The 13,522-nt window shown below is 43.8% G+C and overlaps 1 protein-coding gene across 3 annotated transcripts in view; it reads left to right on the top strand.

Annotated features, from left to right (window-relative positions):
- Nucleotides 1–13,522, top strand: part of LOC105018205 (plakophilin-3) — a 34,311-nt gene that overhangs the window by 11,974 nt on the left and 8,815 nt on the right. For all 3 annotated transcript variants that reach the window (XM_013138794.4, XM_013138796.4, XM_013138795.4), the window contains 12 exons: nt 579–670; nt 1,733–1,903; nt 2,280–2,387; nt 2,601–2,801; nt 3,162–3,347; nt 4,225–4,361; nt 7,149–7,263; nt 9,184–9,388; nt 11,744–11,918; nt 12,137–12,254; nt 12,376–12,540; nt 12,925–13,104. In XM_013138794.4, the coding sequence (XP_012994248.3) occupies nt 579–670; nt 1,733–1,903; nt 2,280–2,387; nt 2,601–2,801; nt 3,162–3,347; nt 4,225–4,361; nt 7,149–7,263; nt 9,184–9,388; nt 11,744–11,918; nt 12,137–12,254; nt 12,376–12,540; nt 12,925–13,104 (1,853 nt within the window). The remainder of the gene's footprint in view (nt 1–578; nt 671–1,732; nt 1,904–2,279; nt 2,388–2,600; nt 2,802–3,161; nt 3,348–4,224; nt 4,362–7,148; nt 7,264–9,183; nt 9,389–11,743; nt 11,919–12,136; nt 12,255–12,375; nt 12,541–12,924; nt 13,105–13,522) is intronic.

Raw genomic sequence — 13,522 nt, forward strand, 5'->3', positions numbered from 1 at the left:
GGTCTGACTAATCAAAATGTTCAATCATTTTTGGGAATCATGGACGCTGTGTCTTCCGAACTAAAGAGGAGAGGGACCATCCGGCTTGTTATCAGGGCACAGTTCAAAAGGCAACATTTGTGATGGTATGGGGGTGCATTAGTACACATGGCATGGGTCTCTTGATTTTAACGCTTCTGTTCCTCACTCAAAACCTTCCTTTTCGACTTTTTTGGAAAGGAAAGAAAATGGCGCAGTGGTCTCTTTTTCCAGAGCTGTATATACACACACACACACACAATCCTTTGACTGGTGCTGTATATATGTCAACCCCTGTCAATGAATACAGATCAAAGCATCTTGGTCCTTGGACCATTCAGTGTATTTTTACAGTCCCATTATCCCATATCATAAAGCCAGTTGTGTCATGTAACTGTTTATTATGGGTGTGGCGCTGAAGCAGACAAGGCCTCCTTGTTGGTTTTATGATTCTGCTGTGTTGTTAGCGTTCTATCCTATCATTAGTTTTTTTGGTTTGTTTTTTTTAGGTGGGAGGGGTTCATGACCTTTTGTGATGTTCCGTCCTGTTTGTTTTCTAGAATATGCCGGGTCTTCATCAGTGAAATACAACACCATCGAACCAGGGTTCAGCTCCAAGTCCTATGTGTACACAGCCTCCAAACCAGCCATGGTGAGTCTTTTAGACAGGGAAGGTTTTTTCCACAAAGGGCTACTTCCTTAAAAAAGCAAAAGTACGCTTTTTAAATTCTTCTGAATGAATTAGATCAGTAGTAAGTCAGATCTGATAGGGAGGATGCTGGGTGTGTGTTTGCTCACAGATGTTAAGCATGTTATTAAGGTATTCTTTATCATGTTCTTTTTTTCAAATCTTTTATTAAGCTCTGAACATGAAAGCAGGCTCGACAGATTAATATGTGTCTAGAAGACAGGTCTGAACTGTGCATATTCAGCTCTGTCTGCCCACATGAAACTAATGTGACAGTTTTACACCATCATAGACTACAACAGGGTAAAGTGCTGAGATGGCATCAGTGTTTTCATCAAGGCTCTTGAATAGTGGTTTCAAACCAGTGCCTGAGAGGGTTGAGTGAGACCACAGGCTCACGGGTGAACTGCACATGAGTCAGGGATAGTCAGTGCGGGGTAAAATCCAGCTGGTGGTACACAAGCCAACAAACTGCTGTGTGAGTGTGGTATTTCACAGGAGGGCTTCACCAATGTGTCCAGGAACCAAAGTCCACCCACTAGATTCTCCCACATATTAGTCAGACTTGTTTCACCATACTGTGCTGAATGATGATGGTAGCATAACAGGCCTGAATATCGTCGGACTATGACACAATACCAAATTGAGTCATTGAATCAGCGTGCACTCAACTCAGTCATTTATTTAATTATTGAAATAGATGGACAACCTAAAGCGTAGAGTAGGAAAGTAAATTATAAATAATGGTGTGGTAGAAATGTTCTGCTTTTACAATCATCATTGCACCATGTAGACGCACACACACACTTTTCTCAGGAATTGAATCATTACTTTCATCTCAGGAACTCAGTGAATCCACTGTAAGAGCCACTGTGCCGTTCAACATCTCCGACCCTCCCCGGACGTTGGCGTGGTTCCCCTAACTCCGACACACACCCCATCTCCTTCGGCCTTATTCCTGAGTCTCCTCCTCCTGCTCCCCTCTTCCTTCCTAATGCTCACGCTCCTCCTCCTCCCCCCCTCCAGGCTAACAGGGCGTCTCAGTACTCGGGGGGCTACTCGGCCCGCTCAGCGGTGGACCTGGGTGGGGTCCAGAGGGTCAGCATGGGTGTTGGACGGGGAGGAGGCGGAGGAGGGTACCAGTACCAGGACGACATGCGTGTGGGCGGGGGCTACCACACCATCGGGGGCTACCAGGTACCGCTGGCACGACCCGCAGTCTTCCAATGACAGACAAGTCCTTCAAAATAAAGGAAACGCTAGTCTTCCAATGACAGACAAGTCCTTCAAAATAAAGGAAACGCTAGTCTTCCAATGACAGACAAGTCCTTCAAAATAAAGGAAACGCTAGTCTTCCAATGACAGACAAGTCCTTCAAAATAAAGGAAACGCTAGTCTTCCAATGACAGACAAGTCCTTCAAAATAAAGGAAACGCTAGTCTTCCTGAAACGGACACGTCCTTCAAAATAAAGGGAACACCAGCTCATACAACTCCTCATTTCCCAACGTGTTTTCCTTTGTTGTGGCGTGTGTCTATGATGCCAGTGGGCTGATTTCCTTTTCTTCCACCAGGCAGGAGGAAGACAGGCCATGATACAGTCCACCATGACTAAAGTCGGCCACGTCCCCGTTCAGGATTTGGAGACAATGTCCATGCACTCCATGAGATTGCCTGCCCAGGTATCTACCGTGGGATGATTACCAATGTCTGTTGTGTTTTGTGTTTTGTGTTGTGTTGTGTGTTGTGCTTTGTGTTGTGTTGTGTGATGTGTAATGTATGTGGTCTGCTTGACGGTGTTGTTCTGAATCTGTCCCGTCTATTGTAGATGTTGAGGTGTGCCGTAATGCATGTCCAGATGCCGTTGTCTGATTCGCTCGTCTGTTCCCTTTCAGTCGTCTGGTTGGGGGGTGGATGTCAGCGATGGGGGCAGTATGATCTCAGAGCGGGATTTCTCCCGCAAGCAGTCTGTCTACAGTGCCGTCAACGGAACCACGGGGGGCCAGGTGAACCAGCAGAACATGGGAACGTTTCCCCGGAGCGGAGGGGCTGTCTCACTCAGCGGGACGTTGACCCGGAGCGGAGGGGCCATGATGGTTTGTGGAGTTCTTTCACCATTCAAACCTGAGATTTACAACACATTACCTCAGAGTGAGTCATAGTGTATTGATCTCAAGATACAGCAGCTGGACGGGACCAGAGCAGAACTCTGTAATAGTGAGTAGAGCAGTAATTAGGGCTTTTGTTTGTATTTTAAGCATTCGTTTACGAAAATCAGGTAGGCTGCGGAGTTATTCTAATAGTTCACTTTCACCTGAAAGGACTCAATTTGACAGTTTTATTTGAGTATTTGGGAAGAAAATAACTAGCTTTGCAGGTGTTTGTGAAGCAAATACTTGGCAGTGGTTTTGTTAGAAATGCAGTGTGTTCTTTCTATTTGTCTTCATTTCCATTAGGGAGGAGAGCAGATGATGATGGTGCAGCATCAGGAATCCTTCAAAGGGCCAGCTCAACGCACCATCAACAGGGTCAACAAGAAAAACCGGATATCCATTACCGGGCAGTCAACTGTGCAGCGCCAGATGTCCTCTGGGGGGAGCATGTATGGAGGAGGGAGTGGAGGAGGCTTTATAGTGGGCCAGGTGGGTGTTACAACGCTAATTGTTTATTTACATGGAATGTATTTCAGAGGGTCAGCATACCGTACACAGAAAATAAGTACACAATAATACATTGTAACTTTACAAAAAAATATGTGAAAATACAGTATTACTTTTCAACATCATACACAATAATACAGTGTAACTTTACGGCATAATATACGATAATACTGTATAACCTTAAATCTTCATACATGATAATACAGTTTAACTTTACAAAAATAATAAACGATAATACAGTTTTACTTTACAACATCATACACAATAACATAATTGTATAAAAATAGTACATGAAAATATAGTATAACTTTACAACATAATATATGACAATGCAGTATAATTTTACAAAATCACACACAATAATACAGTAAAACTTTACAATGTCATACATGATAATACAGTATAAACTTTTTAAAGTCATACACGATAATACAGTATAACTTTACAGCATCATACACAACAATACAGTTTTACTTTAAAACACAATGCAATTCAACCACATATTTACATACAATAGCTCGGTCCTTAATGAGTCAGATCTAATCTGACAAATGTTCTTAGCACCTATTCCACTAATGGCTTTTTTATCCATCTTGTATCTGATTCTAAATGTACATTTTACTTTCATGCTGTATTTGTTTTGTAATTATGGTAGCATTTGGCAAGGAGTGTCTCAAACCTGCGTCTTTCGGCTCCCCAGACAGGCACACTACCCACTGCTCCAAATAGGGACATCCCGTTTTGGAGGGGCGAATTGTGGCCTTACCCCGGTCGCTTACATTCTTATTTTTGCCACGGCAGAGCTGTGAGATGTGTGTTTAAATGTGTGATTCTTATTGTTGTTGTGTTATTCCTCCAGGTGTCCTCGGGTTCCCAGGGCAATCTGCAGCAATTGAACAGGAGCATGTCAATCAGGAGCATGCACAGCGTGGGGAGGGGCCGAGACATCTACGACGGCCAGAACGACATGACCGGTAGCATGATCAATGTCAGCGGGTGAGGAGGGCCGGACTGTCGCCTGCTTTTCATCTTATTTCTGTCGTTTCCCTCTACATAAAGAGATGCAACAAATAAAGGAGAACACATAGTTACATTAACAACGATAATGGCCAAGGGCTGGACACACAAAGGTCATAGAATAACGCAGTGCAATGTCTTGGTCCACTTGTTACAGCAGGAGGACTCACACTCTAGACAGGGTTAGATACTAAGCACTGGATAGGGTTAGATACTAAGCACTGGATAGGGTTAGATACTAAGCACTGGATAGGGTTAGATACTAAGCACTGGATAGGGTTAGATACTAAGCACTGGATAGGGTTAGATACTAAGCACTGGATAGGGTTAGATACTAAGCACTGGATAGGGTTAGATACTAAGCACTGGATAGGGTTAGATACTAAGCACTGGATAGGGTTAGATACTAAGCACTGGACAGGGTTAGATTCTAAGCACTAGGCAGGGTTAGATTCTTAGCACTAGGAAGGGTTAGATTCTAAGCACTAGGCAGGGTTAGATTCTTAGCACTAGGCAGGGTTAGATTCTAAGCACTAGGCAGGGTTAGATACTAAGCACCATTCTGATAATGATGAGGGGCATTAAAGGGACTTCCAGCTCTCTGTTTAAACATCTGTTTCTTAACATGTCTGTGTCCCGTCTGACCAGAACCTACAAGCTTTTACCAAATGGTCCAGAAAGCACTGTCTGCTGTGATTTGGAAGGGCCTGGAAACAACTAACCTCTAAGCTCATGTTTTGTAAACACTACCCACCAGCATCATGACTTTTATTTTGGAATTGTGCCTGAAAAGGAAAGTCTTTAACCGCCACTGTTGCCTCCTGAGCTCGCCCACATCGGGCTAAATTCACTCTAACTACTGCTGCTAATAGACAGTCGAGCGTTGTTGTGTTAGTGGTAAGGGACTGCCAGAGAAGATAAAAGCCTAAGATTATATGGCATGGGCAACACTTCCCCTCCACTGCTAAACAAGAGGCAGCTTGTTGGCCTAGTGGTTACAGCATCTGACCGGGAACCAATCAAATCCCAGAGCCGGCAACGTGAGCGTAAATGAGGGTTTGTCTCAGTCAGCCTACCTGGTGAAATACAGGGATGGGTAAGCTGACATAGAGCATGGACATTGTTACTCTATTTAAAATAAGGTCGATCCAAACTTGTGAGCCTTCAGGGAAAGACGTTTCTGAGAATGTACGCTTCAGAATGTGAGGCATTTGGGCTGGTATTTGGCTTGAAGCGGTGTTGAACCAATTAGGGAGACTATGACAATAAAGTACCTCAGACTGTACCTGTTCCCTCTCAAATACCAAAGAGCAGGTACATTTCAATGATACTTATCAGGCATAAGTTAATTCCAACTGCCTTCTAAGAGGTTTACCCGAGCTTAAAGGATTTAAAAAAGATGGGGAAAACTGCGTTGAGAAAACTTCCATGATATACAGCTGTAGTGGTTGTGGAAAGACGGTGTTTCACAGTATTACTTAACCACAAGTACTTGGATTGTCTGTGGTATTCGCCTGTTGAATACATCCCTCCCCTGGCCTGGCATTGCTGTCAACATTGAAATGCTGTTTTTATTTTGTTGTTGTGTTATCTAGTTGAAAACATGGCAACGTGGCCAGTTTAGAAATGTTAATCCCCTGGTTACAAAATTCTAAAGCGCAAGTCTACATTGCGAGAGGGAGGGGCATGTATGTTTCAAATGATGCATACTTTTCTTGTAATTTGTATCAGCCTACCACATGGATAATTCTACGTCTGGCGCCTTTATAGGGGAGAGTGAAGTATCCCGTTAGGTCTGGACCGGTTGCTGCGTATTGAGAGAGGAGCGTGGAATGATGGGAAATATCTCTTTCCCAGCAACCGTGTCCCCTGGGGTGGCTCTTGCCTGGCTCCGATAGTGGCAGGACCAGTTTGGGTGTGGCACCTCAAGACTGTCAGGCTTCACATATCACACAAACAGCTAGTGCCTAGACTTAGCACAGTGGATAGAGAAAAAAAAAAACACAGTTTGTTAGCAGCCACGGAACTAACGAGCTGTTTCTAGGGGGATTCCAGGGCTGGGTTAAACTTGACCTGTGTTGTTGTTGTTTTATAAGAGGATAGACAACACTGTTTCTTCACTACCTCTCTTCTATAAATGTTACTGTGCCACTCTGTTGTACTGGAGTGGTCCCACCTCGGCATAACCTCCTGCCCGGCCAGTAGTCAGAGCCCCATCTAGAGTTGGTCCCACCTCGGCATAACCTCCTGCCCGGCCAGTAGTCAGAGCCCCATCTAGAGTTGGTCCCACCTCGGCATAACCTCATGCTCGGCCAGTAGTCAGAGCCCCATCTAGAGTTGGTCCCACCTCGGCATAACCTCCTGCTCGGCCAGTAGTCAGAGCCCCATCTGGAGTTGGTCCCAGTTCGGCATAACTTCCTGCTCGGCTAGTCATCAGAGCCCCATCTTAGCCTCTGCTACCTACTGACTTAATAACAAAATCCTTGTCATGTGGTTTAATCATATTTGTTGATACTGTTGTTAGTAATAATTATACAAGTTGGGATTAATGAAGTCATACTCTCCACTCTAGAGGGTTGCCACCATAAAATCCATCATGATCCTTAAACTACTCAGTGTCTCTATGTGACCTTACCAAGCCGGGTAACTGTACAGTGTTGCTCCTGGCACTTCCCGAGGTTCCCCGGATGTCCTGACTATTCCCTAACAGACAAAGTAAAATGAATATGTTCGATTGATTGACTGTTCACTTGCTGTTATTCCTAGGCTGGACATCCCTATGGCGGTCATGCAACTGGATGAAGATGACATAGCAGAGCAGGTTCAAGGAGCGGCCTATATTCAACACGAGTGTTACAACAACAATGATGCCAAGAACGAGGTAATTACCCATGTCAGAAGGGTATAAAAAATATAGATTTTAGTGTGTTAATTCTTCAGTGAATGTAGCGTATATTTGTCTGGAAATGTTTTTTATTCATTTGACATTTTTGATGTTTAGTTTTCTGCTATTGCAAACTTGTCTCCGTCTTGCTGATGCCTATATGAGAACTGAGTAACACCCGAGTGCTCAATGGAATATAAAGAACACATTCCTTGGGATAATGTAAAAAAAAAACATGCTTCATCAATAGAAGGAATATAAAGAACACATTCCTCGGGATAATGTAAAAAAAAAAAAAGCATGCTTCATCAATAGAAGGAGTATAAGGAACACATTCCTTGGTATAATTAAAAAATAAACATGCTTCATCAATAGAAGGAGTATAAGGAACACATTCCTTGGGATAATGTAAAAACATGCATACTTCATTAATAGAAGGATCATTATTACATTCAAGAGGGGAACATATTCAGTATGTACATTCCTTAACCGGTTAATAAAGTTGGCAAAGTCACACAGAGGCGTTTTCTGTACCTCGTGGTCACTATTCAGCACAGCTTAGTTGGTTAATAGTCCCAGTCATTATATAACAGTCACAGTTTATACAACAGTCATTACACAACAATCTGTCTTTAGAGACAAAAGGAAAACAGCATCTTCTACATGTCCCGCCAATGGGTTTTATTGTTAATGTTTAATGAATGTGAATTGTTTTGGCTGTATGTTGACAAGATGTTGGGAAATTACTAGAGTGGACTATTGACCCACTGATCATTACTAAATATTCATACCCAGGGCACAGAAAACCCTGTAATTCACATCCCTACAGTAACAGGTAACGCAGAAAGTTATTAATTGGCTTCCTCTGACCTACTGATTGTCATGTTACCATAAAGAAAATATGTTGATAAGCATCTGGGTCAAACATTATGTGGATAGTACAATCAAGATGATGTACAGGTGGTCAGATAATCAACAATGTATCTTAATAAGCAATAGTATACCATACAATAAGGTTTAGGGTAAGGGATAAGGTAAAAGAAATAAGGCTGGAGTAATGGTTAATGGATCATCAGTTAAAGTGTCGGTTAGGGTTAAGGTGGCAGGAATTGAACATTTACAAACCATCAGGTTGGGACTATCCAAATACAGTGTTGTGTATCAATACAATGGAATACCAGTGACATCTGTTCACCTTGGTCGAGATCTTATTCATTAAAACCCTCCATTTTGATTTATTGCCATAAAATTGTTCAGCAGCCAAAATAGCTCAGACATCTATGTGATACATTCATTGATGAAAGAAGAAAGGTAACTTGCTGAAGTGACAGACAGACATACAGAACACAAAGACAGATAGACAGAAACTCTGCAGAAAGGTATCCATAGCGACTGTATTTTCAAACCGACGTACACCACTGTTTCAAGTGGGTATAAAATACTTTGCTACAGCCAGGGAGCATGTAGGAGCTTGTCAAACAACAATTTCAGCTGAGCTTCTATGACAACTATTTCAGCTGTGCTTCTATGACAACTATTTCAGCTGTGCTTCTATGACAAATATTTCAGCTGCGGTTCTATGACAAATATTTCAGCTGCGGTTTTATGGAAATCTGCAGGACTAGAGATTCCGTTTGTGGCCTCCTGTTGCTCTGGTAACAAGGTTCACTCAGCAGTTGAAGCACCGCGGCTGCAAACAAATGTACAAGCAAAGTGGCAGTTGCTTCATCTGACCTTTTTAGGGGCTTTCTTCCTGTTTAGGTCTCCTTGTGGATTTCTGCCTGCGTGTGGTTGCTCTTTGGTTTTAGGCGGGGTGTCTCTGTAACATCTGCTGTGGTAAAAAGGCCCCTTAGAGGGTGTATCTACAACAGTGAATGGTGCCTAGTTACAGTGCTGCTCCTCTCCCCTCGGCACCAGGTTCGCATCTGCAAAGGCATCCAGAAGTTGGTGCGACTCTTCAACAGTGAGAACCTGGAGGTGGCGCGCTATGCCACCGGCGCCACGAGGAACCTCATCTACGAGAACCTGGAGAACAAGGCGGCCCTCATTGAGGCGGGGGGCATCCCACAGCTGATAGAGGCTCTGAAGTACAACGATGACGAGTTACGCAAGAACATCACAGGTATGCCGTTTGACAGATCATTTAGCGGACGGACGTTTGAAAAACATTGAATTAGAGAAGCTGCATGTGGGGTTTCTCCACTGTGGTAAATGTTGTCCACTTGCCTGAGCTACAAAATTGGAAGAAATCAATAGGTAGATAACAGTCAAACACAACACTGAAGGTTGAAATACTATCGTTCCACTGTGAATCCAGGTCCTGTATTTGATGGGCATGTTCTGATTTTACAATGCAGAGGTTGGAAACAGTCCTGTGTGAAACGGTTCCAAAACATCCTGGGAGTCTTAGTGTCTGTCACTCTCACTAACACCGTGGCCTATCATTAGAGTTGGGCCCAGAGGAGAACCAATCAGGACATTTGACATTCCTGTTCCAGTCAACATTCCACTGTCGGTCGACTGGTGGCCATTTTGAGGGGACAAAGATTGTGCGGTTGAATTGCTTGGTCATTATAATTTTACTCAAATATACATATATGTGTGTGTGTGTGTGTGTGTGTGTGTGTGTGTGTGAAATGTAAATCTAAAGTGTTGGTCCAATATTTGCTAAGCTAAAAGAGAAGATCCTGGAAATCTTCCAAAAGCACAAAAATATATTTCCCTGTAGTTTTGTTTTGTGCATAATTTGTTTACGTCCCTGTTAGTGAGTATTTCTCCTTTTCTGATATGAACTGTAACTTAGTAAAATTTTTGAATTTCTATGATTGAGGGTTTCTTCGTAGCTGAGGTGTTTCGTCTTTTTGATTAGGAATTGGTTGAGATTTGGAGTTTGTCTACTGTGTATTTTATTTGCAGGCTGAGTGTTGAAGCTCATGGTTTGACACCCAGCTTTCTCCTACAGATTATAGGGTTTAGTGAGTTTGGGCCAAACGTATAATGAATGGTTGTGGGGTGGGGCGCGGCAGACGGGAGGAAGGACATCATGCTCTTTCTTTGTCTTGTGTGTGTGTGTGTGACTAAAAGTCAGGATGAGGTGTGTGTTTGTGTGTGTGTGTGTGGGGTATAGTTCAGGGCGGTGTCTCGACCTGTTCAGCTCTCTCTATCACTTTCTCGCTCTCTTCCTCTTTCTTTCTCTCTTTGCCACTCCCTGTATGACTCAGAGCCCTGTCACTTTGTACAGTTCAAATGTTAAAACACAATCTGGTTCTGGAAGAAGAGCTTCTATGTATGAGAACTGACTAATAGTTTGTTTTCATAGCCAAGTCTTTATAAAGTAATCTACCTGGATTTCGCTTTTCAGATAGGACCATCTATTTGAATGGGGAATCCTGTTTCTAATGAAACCGTTTCTTTGCATTTAATCCAATCCAAATAATCCAGATAGACAACCTCTTGGCAAACCGATGAAACATAATATAGACAAATGACCGTAGAGCATGTTGATGTTGTCATGCTCTACACACTCATGTTGGTGTCTACATCTCCATCCTTCATGCTGTAGGAACACAATGTTACAATTCTGTAGGGAAGTACTGCATAAGATGAATATGTGAAAGTATGGTTTAGTTCCTATAAGAGTGGTCATATCGGAAGGTGGTTCCCTGTTACTGTTAGGAGAGAACTGACGACATGAAGCTGGTTACTGATGGAACTAGTTTTTGACACATTTTATATATAGATATATTTCCAGAGTCAACAAATTAATGTGACAGGTGAATTTAACGGGTGAAGAGAGTACACAATAACATTACAAGTATCAAAGACCGATATTCTCTGGAGATTTAAGATTGCGAGAGTTAAGGTGCATAAAGGCTGTGAAGATATCCAGAAGAGAGCGTCTCTGTAGCTATCTCTCTGTTATAACCCAACATGTGGGTTTGGGGGATATTTCTCAGACCCCTCAGCCCATTTGAGTTATCAGTGGACACATTCCAACCTATGCCTTCCTGGGTAGTTCCTGTTTAAAGCATGTATCATCTTAAAGAACGAATGCATTACATTTGGACACAGACACAGAGAGACGTGTTAAATAGAACAGCAGCAACAGGTAGTATTAAAATGACATTTAAGGACATGTCAGAGGATTTATAAGATACAAAGGATAAACATCTAAATGGATGTACTACAAAATGAAGGCCCATTGAGTGGGTAGTAAATAAATATAGAATTGACCTTTTTCAGTTCCTTTCTTACCTTATACTGTTAGATACTAACTGCATTTCATTGTACTCTACTCGTACTGTTCAATGAAAATAAAGTTTAATCTTACCTAATCTAATCCTTTTACTGATAGTAAAGAATTGATAACATGAAGCTGATTACCTTCTACTGTTAGTAGACAACTGACCAGTCGTGGAAGACCGTGTGTTTATGACCACCCAATGGTCACTTCATTCAACTGGGTTTTTGCTTTCAGGGATTCTGTGGAACCTGTCATCCAAAGACAACCTGAAGGAGAAGTTGGCCAAGGAGACGCTTGCAGATCTCACAGAGAAGATCCTGATACCGCTGTCAGGCAGCGGAGACTCTGAAGTCATACAGCAGAGCCCCTCCGAATCCGACATCTTCTTCAACACCACGGGATGTCTCAGGTATGGTGCAGGGCTGGGGACCACGGACCTGCCCTGCTGTACTCAGTGGTCCAGCTTTATTCTTCTTCTCCATCTTCTTGTTCTCCATCTTCTTCTTTGGTTATAGGACACCGTTCTCACCTGTAGTAAAGCTTTCTGCGTTAGATATTTGACGCCATGTCATCTCTGATTTGTGTTTGCCTGTCCCTTCTCTGAAACGTTGACCCCACTGTCTTCAGGAACCTGAGCTCAGTGAATGAGAAGACCAGGCAGAAGATGAGGGAGACCAGTGGCCTGGTAGATGCTCTGGTGGGTTACGTCAAGGCTTCGCTAGAGGACGGAAAGGTGGAGGGCAAGGTGAGGCTTCTGGAATGAGCTGCGTGTCAGTGTTGTCATGGGAACTAAGAGAATTCGGTGAATTCCCAACGTTAAGTGGCTGAAGTCGTGCAAAGCCACTAAATCACGTGTCCTTGTCCAGGGAGTGGAGAACACGGTGTGTGTCCTGAGGAACCTGTCGTACCAGCTCTACAGCGAGATCCCCCCCTCAGCCCTCCTGCGTCTGGAAGGACCGTCCCGGGACCAGGACACCAGCTTCAGCCAAGCCATCGGCTGCTTCACGCCACAGAGCAAGAAATTAAAAAATGTATGCGCGACCGGGTCCATCTTTAGCATTTACTTCTTTTTGTCCTTCTTGGTTTTCGGCCTCTCTTTCGTCCCTTTCCTCTTCATCTGTTTTGCACTTAAGACATGTAAAAGATTGAATACCTGCTGTGTTAAATCTTTATGGGGTTTATGTATTGTGAAGCAACAGGAGAAATGTGTTTATTTGTTATAATGTTTTATTGTGTGGAACATGAGCTGCGTCCTTCAGTCCAGAATGTCACAAGTCAATGGGTTTGTTGACCCTATTAATATTCTCTGGAGTTGTCAGCGATATGTGACAATGTGGACCGCCTATCAACTGACGTGCTTACTTTAGATTTGGCACACATCATATTGACCCCTGACCTTTTATGCCTCCTTGTAGAAGAACCAGGACATGGCTACATTCACAGAGGTCGCCCGCATACCGAAAGGCGTGGAGTGGCTGTGGCACCCCCAGGTGGTTGGGCTGTATAACAACGTGCTGCAGGGCTGTGAAATCAACTCCACGACACGCGAGGCGGCGGCCGGAGCTCTGCAGAACATCACCGCTGGAGACAAGAGGGTTAGACCTGCTGCTCCGACTCCACAGCTATACCCCAAACCTCCAAGCAGAATCAACCCCTGCTGCTGTACCTGCACAGCTCACACCGCAGCAGTCCCAGCCTCTCTGGGCCTGGGGGATAGAGAGTTGTTTCTGGACAGGGCCAGTCTCTTGGGGCCTGGGGTATAAAGAGTTGTTTCTGGACAGGGCCAGTCTCTCAGGGCCTGGGGTATAAAGAGTTATTTCTGGACAGGGCCAGTCTCTCAGGGCCTGGGGGATAGCGAGTTGTTTCTGGACAGGGCCAGTCTCTCAGGGCCTGGGGGATAGCGAGTTGTTTCTGGACAGGGCCAGTCTCTCTGGTCCCAGGGCCTGGGGGATAGTGAGTTGTTTCTGGACAGGGCCAGTCTCTCTGGACCTGGGGGATAGAGAGTTGTTTCTG

The sequence above is a fragment of the Esox lucius genome, chromosome 19, assembly GCF_011004845.1.
Source record: "Esox lucius isolate fEsoLuc1 chromosome 19, fEsoLuc1.pri, whole genome shotgun sequence".
Classification (NCBI taxonomy): Eukaryota; Metazoa; Chordata; class Actinopteri; order Esociformes; family Esocidae; genus Esox; species Esox lucius.